Source organism: Trachemys scripta, chromosome 20 (genome assembly GCF_013100865.1).
Source record: "Trachemys scripta elegans isolate TJP31775 chromosome 20, CAS_Tse_1.0, whole genome shotgun sequence".
Classification (NCBI taxonomy): Eukaryota; Metazoa; Chordata; order Testudines; family Emydidae; genus Trachemys; species Trachemys scripta.
The window spans coordinates 4,000,347-4,012,608 of record NC_048317.1 but is presented as its reverse complement, the minus strand read 5'-3'; the positions used below and the strand labels follow the sequence as shown (position 1 = coordinate 4,012,608).

At 57.5% G+C, this 12,262-nt stretch overlaps 1 protein-coding gene across 1 annotated transcript; it reads right to left on the bottom strand.

The window, feature by feature from the left end:
* Positions 1–6,291: 6,291 nt before the first annotated feature.
* TMEM35B (transmembrane protein 35B) lies at positions 6,292–11,880 on the bottom strand. Its single transcript, XM_034754194.1, has 3 exons — positions 11,679–11,880; positions 8,312–8,492; positions 6,292–7,916 (listed from the first exon to the last, which is right to left on the bottom strand). Exons 1-3 carry the CDS (start codon positions 11,784–11,786, stop codon positions 7,786–7,788), a joined length of 420 nt encoding a protein of 139 aa, XP_034610085.1. The 5' UTR covers positions 11,787–11,880; the 3' UTR covers positions 6,292–7,785.
* Positions 11,881–12,262: the final 382 nt, after the last annotated feature.

Genomic DNA, 12,262 nt, shown 5'->3' with positions numbered 1-12,262 from the left:
CCCAGAACTGAATGCACTATTGGTCTCACCAATGCCGTATACCAAGGTAAAATCCCCAGCCTGCTCCTGTTGTGAAGGCCAAGACTGTAACAGGGTTCCAAAAAGGAACTAGACTCTAAGTTCATGGAGGATAGGGCCATCAAAGGCTATTAGCCAGGATGGACAGGGATGGTGTCCCTAGCCTCTGTTTGCCAGAAGCTGGCAATGGGCGACAGGGGATGGATCACTGGATGATTACCTGTTCTGTTCATTCCCTCTGGGGCACCTGGCACAGGCCACTGTCGGAAGACAGGATACTGGGCAAGATGGACGTTTGGTCTGACCCAGTACAGTTGTTCTTATGTTCCTACTCACTACACCTGTTTACACCTCTAACGATCACATTAGCTGAATTATGCATATCCCACGGGAATGGGGGGAGCAAGGATCATGGCCTGAGGGGTTTGAACCCCCTGGGCTCTGAGCCAAACATTAGCGGGAATCCCTGAGACCCGGGATCCTGCAGAGACCTGCAGTGGGAGAGCCCACGGGGCAGGAACTAGCATGCATTTGGTGCAGTGCAGCCCGAGGGATGGATGGGGAGCATGACAACTCCATGTGGTCAAGTTTCCACAACTCACCAACGGTGCTGAAGGAGTGGCGAGGGGAGAGCAACGCTGGAGTTTCTGTTCCTTTCAGGTTTTGTTCCTTGTTCATTTCAAAGTGACGTTCAGAATTAACACGCGCTCCTGGGAGGCCCTGCCAGACAGGTGCGCAGCACTAGATTGGTCTGTGCTCCGTCAAAGGCTCCAGCACCGGGGCTTCAGGAGACCTGGGTTTTGTTCTGAAACTCGCAGCATGACCTAGGGTACGTGACTTCCCCCTCTCAGTGCTTCAGTTTCCTCCCATCTGAGCAACAAGGTTTGTGCAGGTTAGTTAGTTACTGCTTATAACGTGCTTGGAGAACCTTGGCTGGAAGGGAAGGGATACATTCTTAGAATGGTTTCTTTTTGGAACCTGTGGGCCCCTTCCCAGCGATGGGTGTGTGCGCCCAGAAACCACACAGAGGGGCACTGTGCCAATGTATGATCGTAGACCCAATAGCGGGCCTGCTGCTCTGCGTTTGTGAGTGGGAAGCAGAGAGTAAATAATTTACTGATCCCCGGGCCCTCCAACCCAGCAGAGGTCAGGCTGTAGAGGGAAAAGTAGTCATCCTCTATTCAGGCTCTGCCCACACCACCAAGCTCCACCCACAAACAGTGAGTCACTGACTTCTTGATTAAAAGGATCCGCAATGAAATGTGCTGGTGTTTGTTTACATTTGTCATTAGGTTTCAGAGTCAACACGCCATGGTGATCGATGCTCACATCCCTCTTGGAGTTTCAGTCTGTCTGCAGACTCAGGCACACAGCACTGTATGGGCCATGTTTTGCAGGGGTTTCTTTGCAGACATAAGGAGAAGTGATAGCGTAACACACACTGTGTTGTACTGGCCAGAACCAGTTAAATAGGACTTCCATTTCCTCCAACGGACCGATCTCCCAACATCCCTGCCACCCTGCCTGTGAGCTGGGAGAATCAAACCTCTGCCAATGGGGGACTTCTGCCCCCTCTGTGATGAGCACCAGACACTGGGGGTCTCTTTGCTGAGACAGGGAGACTATGTGCACCAAGGAGCTTCCTTCCCATCCACTCAGCAACTGAGTAATCAATGCTAGTAGAAACACACCAAGAAAAGCCCTCCCTGCAGCAGCAAAATGTCCAGAGCTGGGGACCGGTGCCACTCTCTGGGGTTCAGATGCCTGGCTGCAATCGCCCAGGGGATTCCAGAATAAATGCCTCACAGGGCTGTCGAGTGTGTTCCCTCATGTGTTCCCCGGTCTCAGAGCCTGCCCGGCTCCCTTCTGACTGGGCGGGGGCGGATGCAATGAACGAGGCGACCTGGTTCTCAGAGGTTGTCCTGCCCACAACTTTCCCAAAAGTTATTTCTCTGTTCTCAGAAACAAAGAGCAAGAGGGTCAGAGGCGCCGCTCTGAGCCCCTGTGCAGGGGGGCTGGAACAATGTGTGTAGTGGGGGTGCTGAGATATTGAACCAAACTGTATATAATGGAAACCACTTCAAGCCAGGGCGTGCGGCAGCCCCCTCCGCACCCTTATTTCCAGCACGTATGCCCCAAGACTGTTTCGCATGGTCTCCTTCTGGCCCCAGTTACAGATACTCATCTCAGGCTTGGGAAGGGGGTAAATAATTCCTTTTGATCATCAGCGAAAATCAGACCAAGAAGCAGTTTGCGTCACTGAGCTATGATGTGGTGCTGGCAATTCAGACATATCAGCATCAGGGTGACGCATAGATGGCTCTTCTTTTATTTTCAAAATGAACCTAGTGCTTTCTCATGCAGCACACAATCGACCTGTGGAACTCCCTGCTGCAGGAGTTCTTTGAGGCAAATGCTGAGGTAGATCACCAACCAAAGATCAGATTCTGAGCACTCTCAATCCCACTGACTCCAGCAGGCATTTCAGGTGCTCAGTAGGTGGATAGGATTCAGCCCATCTTTGTATCTCTGCAATGTAGGATGATGGTGATAATCAACTCCCAGGCTCCACGGTGTAAGCTGTAGGGGTCAGGAAGGAATCCATCCCATTCAGGGAATCAGGGACACCACAAGGATTTCCTCCTCCTCTTGAGGTCTTGGATGTTAGCTAGACACATCCTGTCTGAGCTTGCCTGGCCAATCCTCTGGGCTTGATTCTCCACGGCCCTGATCCTGGTGTAGCTGTTTCCACTAGTGCAGCAGTTCTCAAACTGTGGGTTGGGACCCCAAAGTGGGTCGGGACCCCATTTTAATGGAGTCACCAGGGCGGGTGTTAGACTTGCTGCAGCTCGGGGCTGAAGCCAAAGTCTGAGCCCCACTGCCCAGGGCTGAAGCCCTCGAGCTCTGGCACCCCACGGGGAGGTGGGGCTTTCCCCCCTTCCCGGGGCCGTGTAGTAGTAGTTGTTGTCAGAAGTAGGTCACGGTGCAATGAAGTTTAAGAAACCCTGCACTAGTGCAAAGCGAGTGCCACTATTTGGAGTTGCTTTCCACACCCATGCAGGGCAATGGAGAATCAGGGCCTATATTCTCAGTCTGACAGGGCTGTGTGTGTGTGTCTCTCTCTCTCACCCACACCCACCCCCCCGGCCCTGTGACAGTTGGCCCGGCACATATCTCAGAGGCCCCAGCTTGCCGCCTAGTTCCCGCCCCCGCGGTGGCTGTGCCTCCCCTGCCATCCACCCACAGGCTGATTTCTCTCAGATCTTCTGCTCCCTGGGGGTCTCGTCTGCGCTGTGGTGGCTGATGGGAAGGCTCTTGCCTGGGTCCAGGAAGCTGTGGGGCCCTGCTAGAGCAGGCCCTGCCCCTGGCCCCCAAGACAGATAAGCACAGACCCACCTGCCAACATGCCACTCCCCTGCCCCGGTAGGGCCAAGCAGGGAGCTCGGTCCTCGGGGCTACGCAGCCCTTGGCCTCTGGGTCCGCCAGCAAGGGGTCACCAGAGAGAGCAAACCTTGCTCTCAGCCCCCAAGCGGGGAAGCCTGGCCCATCTCTGCCCCACACGGAGGGTATCTACCCCTGGTGCCATCCTGCTGGATGCGTGGCAAACACCAGACTCACCAGCAGAGGAAGGAAAGTGCATTCTGCTCCTGTAAGAGCAGGAGCCCCAGAGGCTGGGGAAAAATGCTGGGAATGTTACAAGTGATGGAGGGGAGAGGGGCAGGGGTGGGGAGCCAGCAGGAAGCTCTGAGCCTCAGGCAGCCCCCAGGGGCCAGGGCTCCCAGAGAGCCACCCCAGCCCAGCAGCTGCGGCATGAACAGTCCTCCCCCTTTCCCCACCCCCCTGGACCCTGAGTCACAGCTGCACCTGTTGCAGCCAGAATCCCTTGCAGCCGGGCTCTGGGGGCTGTCAGGGCGGGGGAAGCTAAGTGCTGCCAGGTGGGGGTGCAGAGGAGGGAGCGAGGCAGGGGTTTGTCTCCCCCCCAAATTGCCAGCACCTGCCCTGTGATCCTGCGAGCGCAGCGGGGGCCGCGCCACCTGCTCTGGGGACGCCGGCAGCTCACAGACATGCCCTCGTGCAGGAAGCGGTTGTCCCCAAACCAGTCCCTGCTGCAGCTGCATCTTCTCAAGCAACCTAGGGACTAGAAGCCCCCTTCTGCCCTGCGAGAGCCCGCAGCAGGGGCTACGGGAGACCTCATCCTCGAGGCACCAGGAGACCTGCGTCGTCCCTGGACCCAGAGCACCTACCACAGTCGCCAGCTTCGCTCTTGGGAGCCACAGCCCTTTGCAAGCCAGAGTTGTGACCCCACCCCATGGCCGGATCCTCCCCTCCCTGGGTGCATCAGCCAATGCAGTTACAGGGGCAAGGGAGAGGCCCCTAAGCCCAGAGCTGACCACTAGTGACCTACTAGGATCCGCTGCCCACAGACCCGCAGCACTGCCAATGTCGCTCTGATACCTGGGCGCTTGCCTCCCGCCACGGTGCTGCAGCCTCAGGCTGATGCCAACACAGTCACAGCTGCACGGAGCATGCCCAGAGGAAAGGGAAATGTAACCCGCTGTCCAGCGTGTCCATTACAGACCCCAGCCCGCAGCAGCAGGGCAGGACAAGACAAGCTAGGCTGGGCTGCCCGCTTGCATGTGACTGAACTAGGCTGCAGGGGCCTTGTGGCACAGCCCACATCATCGTATTCATCTGGATGGACGCTGCAGGCCCAAAGCATGAACACGACCCCGTCACTGTCCAACATTAAACAGCACTAAATGGGGTGGGGGTAAGCTGGAGACCTTGGCCGCTCCGGACACAGCAAACACCGCAGGAAATCCATGCCAAAGGCTAGAAATTTACAGACTGAAGCCCAGGAAAGGAAAAGAATCAAAACAAGGCAAACACTGAAAGTGGACTTGAGAGATTATGCAACACAAATAATGAAACCTGTTCAAAGTCTCGTTCTAGAGAGGGTGATGGTGGGTGAGAGTCTCATTCTGCCAAACAGCCCTCCCAGCTGGGGAAGAAATTGTAGTTCTGGTCAATTTTGAGTTAGTAACGTCAGTTCCTCGCGTTTGATGAAACACACAGACGCTGAAGGAAGAGAAGAGATAGGATAGCAGTTGGGGGAAATACAGATTTTGACGTTGGCAGGATACAGGGTGGTTGATCAGTTACAAATGGATGGTCTGGACTGGCAGGCCGGCAGTGACAGCTGTTGTTCTGGGCCCTGGCTTGCTTCCCCAATTGGGGACATCATCTGGTTGGTCACGGCAGGTCCCTCTGCTTTATTGCACTTCCTTAGAGCTGGCTGGGGCATCTCATCTTGCCTGCGGTGCAGCCGCTCCCAGGATCAGGTGAAAAGCCAAGAGAGGAGAGCAGGATGATCATGGGGGATGGAAAGCAGACAGAGCGGGCTGGGGGCAGAGCAGGATGTCACATGTAGCAGGCTGGGGTCCTCGCTGGTGCAGCAAAGATGGTCAAGCATCGTCACTGGAGTATTAAGGTCTGAGCATGGCAGTAAAAACCTTGCCCCAGCCGCGGTGGTGGAAAAAGTCCCTTCCTTTCTCCCCAAGCCTCTTTTGAGGGGCCCCAAAAGGGGTGATAGGGAGAATGGTCCCACCTCTCGTTTTTTGCCTACCAATTAGGCCTAATTTCCAACGCACCAATTTTGGTCCATTAATTTCCCATCCCTTACTCCGCCTGGTTACCCGTCATAATCTTACCCAGTCCGCGGGGGCAAGCCACAGACCCCCTCTGTTTATGTTAATTCAGTCCGTCCGTCTGTCTCCTTCGTACGTCTTTTCTTAAACAGTTCTGTAGAACAGGCCCCTTCATGAACCTTCACCACCACTCTGGCCACGGCTACACACTGGGGCTTTCCCCAGCTCTGACCACTGGGGCTCACGGCTGCTTCCCACCAGGTGTGACTCAGAGCCCAGCCCCCCTTCTAGGGGAAGGGGGGAGTGTCATAGCTATTGGATGGCCCCTCCCTGGGCAAGCTCCACCCAGCTGCTCCCCTCCCCCCCAGCCCCACCCACCTGCACCATCCCCTGACCCCAGCATCTGCAGGCACGCATCGCCCATCCACGGCATGGTCAGGGAGTCTCCCCAGAGGCCTGTTTACTCCTCCGCATGCCTTGCCCACCAAGGGCTGAGGATGGAGCTAGCACCCCCCACACCCCATTCCCATTCCTCAGCGGCGAGGATAGCACAGTCCATGGCAGCGACTCACCTGTTTGCAGCAGCCGCTGAGGCCCAGACCGGGAACAGAACAATAGGCAGCCAGTTGGAAATAGAGGTTTTATTTAAAAATCAGCGCTATGTGGCCCCCGTCCAGAGCAGTCAGCACCACCTCCTCGCCCGAGGCCTGGCCAGACAGCTCCATGGGGCACTGGCACCACAATACGATTCTTAGCGATAGAGCAAAGTGGGCAGCCCCTGACCCCCGGCAGAGCATCCCAGGCGGGTGGCACATCCAGTGCAGTGCCAGGCGGCTCCCCCTGCCCTGTGTCTGCCAGGTTGGCTGGTCCTAGGACCGAGCAGACTTGGGCTCTCATTGGAGAAGCTGGGGTGGGCAGCGGGGAGAAGGGAAAAGCAACGCGGGCAGCTGCTGGGAATCAGCCCTGGAGCCCTGCAGCCTGAAGGAATCAGCACGAGAGAAGCCGGGCTGGCTCCTGGGGCGAGAAGAGCGGGTGGGGAGAACTGAGACTGCAGAGCAAATGTCCAAGTTCAGGGAGCGGCCCAGTGGGGTTTGGCCCAGAAGGCCTGGAGAACGGAGGGGGCAAGACGTCTCGCTGGCAATGGTGGCACCTCAGTGAGGTTTGGGGCTGACCTGAATGGAGGAGGTGTCGGAGTGGAGAGACCTCACGACATCCACCCCGGAGAACCCAACGCAAGATCCGCAGCCTTCCGGCACTGCCTCGGAGGACCAAGCTGCATCTCCGTTGGCTCAGAGCAGCAAGGACGTTGCAGGGTGGGAAGGTTCCTCCTTCATTCCCGCTGCACGGAGTCCTTACACACCACTCTCCCTGGCCAGCGGAGAAGGGTGGGCCCCCCAAGAGCCAAAGGTTGTGTTCACCTCAGCTGCTCCCACTGAAAACCCAAGCTGTCTGCGGCTCCCAAGGAATGGGAGCTGCAAAGATTCCCATCAAGAGCATCCCACAGGGCCTGGATGGGGATCAGTGATGGGATGTCAGTGGTTCAAATCCAGCCAGGAGCTGTCTGGACGTGAGATGAGTTTTCTGGGTCTCAGCTCAGTTCCTAGGGGGACTCTCCCCCCAGCACTAGCTGGCAGAGAGGTGAAGGGCTCGCTAGGCCATGGGAGCTTGACCCCCTCCCCCCCGACTCACCCCAGGTCACGCTGGAGGGTGACCCATTGTGGGAACTCACACAGCTGTTACCCATTTGGGGCACACTCCAGAGCTTCCCCCCATGAGGTCCCAGCACAACGCACCACGACCCAGTTCCAATTACCCTGCCCCACTTGGCAGGTCAGGACGGGCCGCCTTCAAAGCCAGGGCAGAAAGAGAAACTTCCCAGCCTCTGTGCAAAGCTTCCAGCCAGGCAGCTGCTCCCCACGCAACCGCAGCAGGTCCCCCAGGTCCCCGGATTAGTCAGCACTGGGCCCCAGTTCTGCTGGTCCCGCCCCAGGATTTTTGAGTTTGTACTGCGCATAAGCGGCGAGTTCATTGGCAGGAAGCCATGTCATTGCAACACTTTGTTGGGGGGAGGACACCATTTCCTGCCAATCCAGCGCCCCGGCCCCCCATTTCATTCCAGTCACTCAAACTTGGACTTGGCCCTGCCCCCTCTTCCTCGTATGTTGAGCAGCAGCAGGAGGCCCAGGCAGATTGTAGCTGGAGCACACATGGCCAAGGGCTCCTTCAGCACCAGCAGGGTGTAGATGGCACCTGGGGAGACAGAAGAAAACATGCTGGGGAAGAGTCAGGAGATGGACCAATGAAAGGTCAGAACCACCGCCTCACCATCAGCCCAAAGCACCCGGCTCCAAAAGGTGGCCCCCTGGCTTTGAACCGTTGTCATTACACTTCAGAGTCAACAGACCCCATGAGATGGATGTGGGCAATTCAGACCTCTGGGAGCTACTGTCTAGAGCTGGGGACTGGGAGCTCTGGAGGACGGGGTGGCATCACCACCAAGGAGAAAAGATCAATTTTGGAGCTCCTGCAGCGAAAGCCGGGACTCCCTGGTGGGCGGGGAGGAGAGGGGGTAGCAGGGCCGGGGAACTCTCAGTAACAAGTCCCGCTGGCCAGCTCGACCCAGGAGCCCGGCGGCCGACACCTACCGATCATGACGATGGTGAGCACGAAGTTGCTGATCTCCTGCAGGAGCTGAGGCCCAAAGGCCAGCAGCGCCCCGGCCACCACCTCGATCCAGCCGACCACCTGCAGGTACTGCCCTGGCTCCGGCTTGTAGCCAAACTCCTTCAGAGGGAAGACGTCGGCGAACTGCACAAACTGGGACTTCTGGAACGGGGAAGGGAGCTTCAGCGGGTAAGGGGCCGCGGCGGTTCCCTTCCCGGGAACGGGGCGTTTGGGCTCACGGCACGGCAGGGGCTCAGTCACGGTGCACGAGAGAGAGGAGATGGGCAGCCTGGAGCCCACGGGGGGCTAGGAAAGGAGCAGGGCGCCCCTTGCTTTGAGGTCTAGAAAGGCAGCTGGGGGGCTCCCAAGTAAAGGGCCTGTCTGCAGTAGCGCTAGGTGCCCCAAGGGCAGTCAATGGGGCAGCAGGGGCGCAGCACTGCCAGAAATCAGGCCCTAGGCCTAGAAGGGACGTATTATTTATTGATTAAGCAACAACAACCTGCCCTGCAGTGTTGCAAATTCTCACCCCGCCTGAAATCCCCGCTTCCGCCCACCCTCTGGCCGGCACCTTCCCATCCCGTAGGATCTCACTTTCCCGGGCTGCCAGCCCAACCTCTTTTCCCAACACCTCCAGCCAGGCTCTCTGAAGTGCTCAGTGCCCAGCCAGGCTGTGAAACAAGCAGCCGGACCTTTCAATCCAACAGCAAATTCAACCCTGGGGTGCCCCCTCTGTGCCTGAAGAAGAGGGTCACAGCCTAGCATTCCTGCACTTGGAACTCCATGGCTCCAACCTGCATCTCCCAGACTGCTTTTGGACTGGCTTGAGGGTCTTTCTGGGAGGGTAAGGGGGGGGCGTAGTTAAGAATCCTTCCTACAACCTCCTTAGGGAATGTTAATTATACGGTTCTTACAGAGCATTGAGTGGGTGGCTTAGGCAGCCAGGACTCCTGGGTTCTCTCCCTAGCTCTGACACGAAATCTGTGGGTCACCTTGGGCAAATTATTTCCCCTTTCTATAGAATGGGGCTAATGATACTTCCCATTGTGGGCAGCCACGTGCTCTTTGGATGGAAGGGGCTATAGAAGGACTAAGTGTTACCATGCCAGAAGCATACAACGCCAGTGCATCCAGACTGTATACGTGCCGTGACCCTAATAGATCATCATCATCAAGGCTTCAGGTGAGGTTACAGGTGGAATTTTTCAAGGTGGCAGAGAATGCCTTGCTGCACTGATATGGACAGTTTATTTCCCTGCAGCTCTAGGCGACATTCCAGTGCTAAAACTCTCCTCTCATGATAGTTTTTGCCAGCTAGCAATATTGCTCCTTAGCCACAGAGAACTGGAAACCTCTGCTCTTTGCTCCTTTATTCCCTGTTGGCCTCAGCTTAAATCAAAGTTCATTTATTTGTGTGTTATATCAGGGAAAGTTCACTGGCAGATTATTTATCTTCTTATCTTGTCAGTTAGTTTCTGCAAAGCCTCTTGGCAGGGCGTTAGAGAGCAACATTGGCAGTTCCTGAAAAATTGCCATAACAATCCCACACTACTAGCAACCGATAGTAAGGGCTGGGAGGCAGATCCTGCATTCACCTGCACTGGTGTAAAACCAGTGTCACTCCATGGAGTTAGTTTTCATGGACATCGGTGGACCTGAGAACAGAATCAGGACCCCCATTTTCAAGTGCTCAGCACCCACATCCGGGGTCAGTTTTTCTAAGCTCAGCACCCAACCTGCTGATCTCTGGACAGTCCGTGCCTACCTGAGTCCAGAGAGCGCTTACTCATAGACTCATAGACTTTAAGGTCAGAAGGGACCATTATGATCATCTGGTCTGACCTCCCGCATGATGCAGGCCACAAAGCCGTCCCTATCCTTTCCCTTGACTCTGCTGTTGAAGTCCCCAAATCCTGTGGTTTAGAGACTCTCCCGATAACCACACAGGTTGGGGCTCAACCGCGTTTAAATGGAAAGTAACATAGAATCAGTGTATCGTAGCCCCGGCACTTTCCAAACTGTGGTTTATAACCGATCCCTGTGCCTGCTGGGTGGGCTGAATGCAGTTGCCCTGCAGCCATGGATGGTGCTAGATTTTCCAGATTGTGCCGCATCCAACATGTAGCCCATGATCAGAGCTCCTCTGAAAATCTGTGCGCCCGCCCCAACTCTCACTGTTGGTGCTGAGTTGTTTTGGAAAATCTGACCCCAGTGACAGAGGTGAGAAATTGAACCCAGTTCGCCGGCCCCCCAGCCCAGTGTTCTAGCCACTGGACCCCCCACCTCAAGCCAGTTACAGCCCTTTCAGATGGCACCTCTGGCCAGAGTCCCCCACCAGTTCTGGGTTTGTAAATACCATTGGGTTTTGTTTGGGGGAGGTGGGGAGTTGCTTTCCCCTGCTGCTGTGAAAAGCCACACAACTAACAGGGAGAACTTACTGACTAGACAAGGGAACGGGGCAAGTGACTACAGGCAAAATGCTGTTAGCCATACAAAGAAACAAACTGGCGGGAAAGCAAAGATAATTTCTCCAGTCCCTGCCAGTTCTGCCATCCTAGGGTTTAATGTATAACTAAGGACGGTAACAAGCCTTCAGGCAGAGCACAATGTTAAGCTGAGGTTTTGAGCTCTCCATACATGTTTGTAAGTTGGGTGGGTTTACCGCTGGGGGGTAAATATTTCCCTCTGTGGCCCTGATCCGACTCCCGCCCCCGCACAATGGGGTGCTGCCCCATGCCTGGCGCTCTCCGAGAACCCAAAGCACCAGTCACAACACTGGGAAGCGCCTTGGCCTGCATCTGCGATGCACTTTCATTTGCAGGGGTCAGTCGCCTCCTGTTCTTTACAACTGGGGGGGAACCGCCCCACACCCCGGGCGTGCTGGGGGAGTTAAACGCCCGGTGGCAATGGGAAAGGGGGGGATGGAAACACCCCCAGAGCCCCCCTTGGGGAGGAAGGGGTGGGGGGCTTGCCAGGCCAGCTGCCCAGAGTCCCAGCCAGAGACAGGGAGCGGTCAGGGGGTCGGGGCTCGCCAGCCGCCCCCGCCCAGCCCCACTGGACCGCTCGGAGGCTGCAGGGCGGCGAGCCCCGCTTGCCAAGCCCGCGTCCCGCCCAGGGCGGAAAACGAACCCGACCCCAGCGCCCAGCGCGGCCGCAGCCCGGCCCCGACCTGCCGCTTGCAAGCGCCCAAACACCCCGCCCCCGGGTCGAGCCCGGAGCCGAGCCCGGCCCACGCTCCGCCGCGGCGGGTTTTGCAGGAGCCGCGGTTCCCCCCGGCCCGAGCCCGCTGCAAACCCCGGGGCCGGTGCAGCCCCCGGGGCCGGGGCCGGGTCCAGCGCCCCCCGCACTCACCAGCTGCTGGTAGAGCTCGGCCGAGATCTGGTCCGTCAGCTTCACCGCCCCGGTGAGCAGGAAGAAGAGGCCGAGCAGCACCCGGATGGCGGGGAAGACGAGCGCCATGGCCGCGGGCAGACACAGCCCGGGCTGGGGCGCGGCTCCGGCGGCGGCTCCCCGGCCAGTCCCGCCCCACCCCTGGGCGCAGCCGGGGCCAAGCGCGTCAGAGGCGGCGGGTCCCGCCTGGCACCTCCCGGGCTTCCCCCGCCAGCCCGTGGGTGTCTCCTGCAGCCAGGCTCCGCCCTGCGACCCCCGCCCTAGCGCCAGAGCCCCGCGGGGCTGGGGGGTCCCCGCCGGCCACACCGAGCGCTTAAGCCACTTGGCCAGGGTGACATTGAGGTTCAACCCCTCTATGTTTTAGAGCAGGGGTCGGCCACCTTTCAGCAATGCCCCGTCTTCATTTAATCACTCTGATCTAAGGGTTCGCCTGCCAGTTACACAGTTTAATGTTTTTAGAATGGAGATATCCCATCTCCTAGAACTGGAAGGGACCTTGAAAGGTCATCCAGTCCAGCCCCCTGCCTTCACTAGCAGGACCAAGG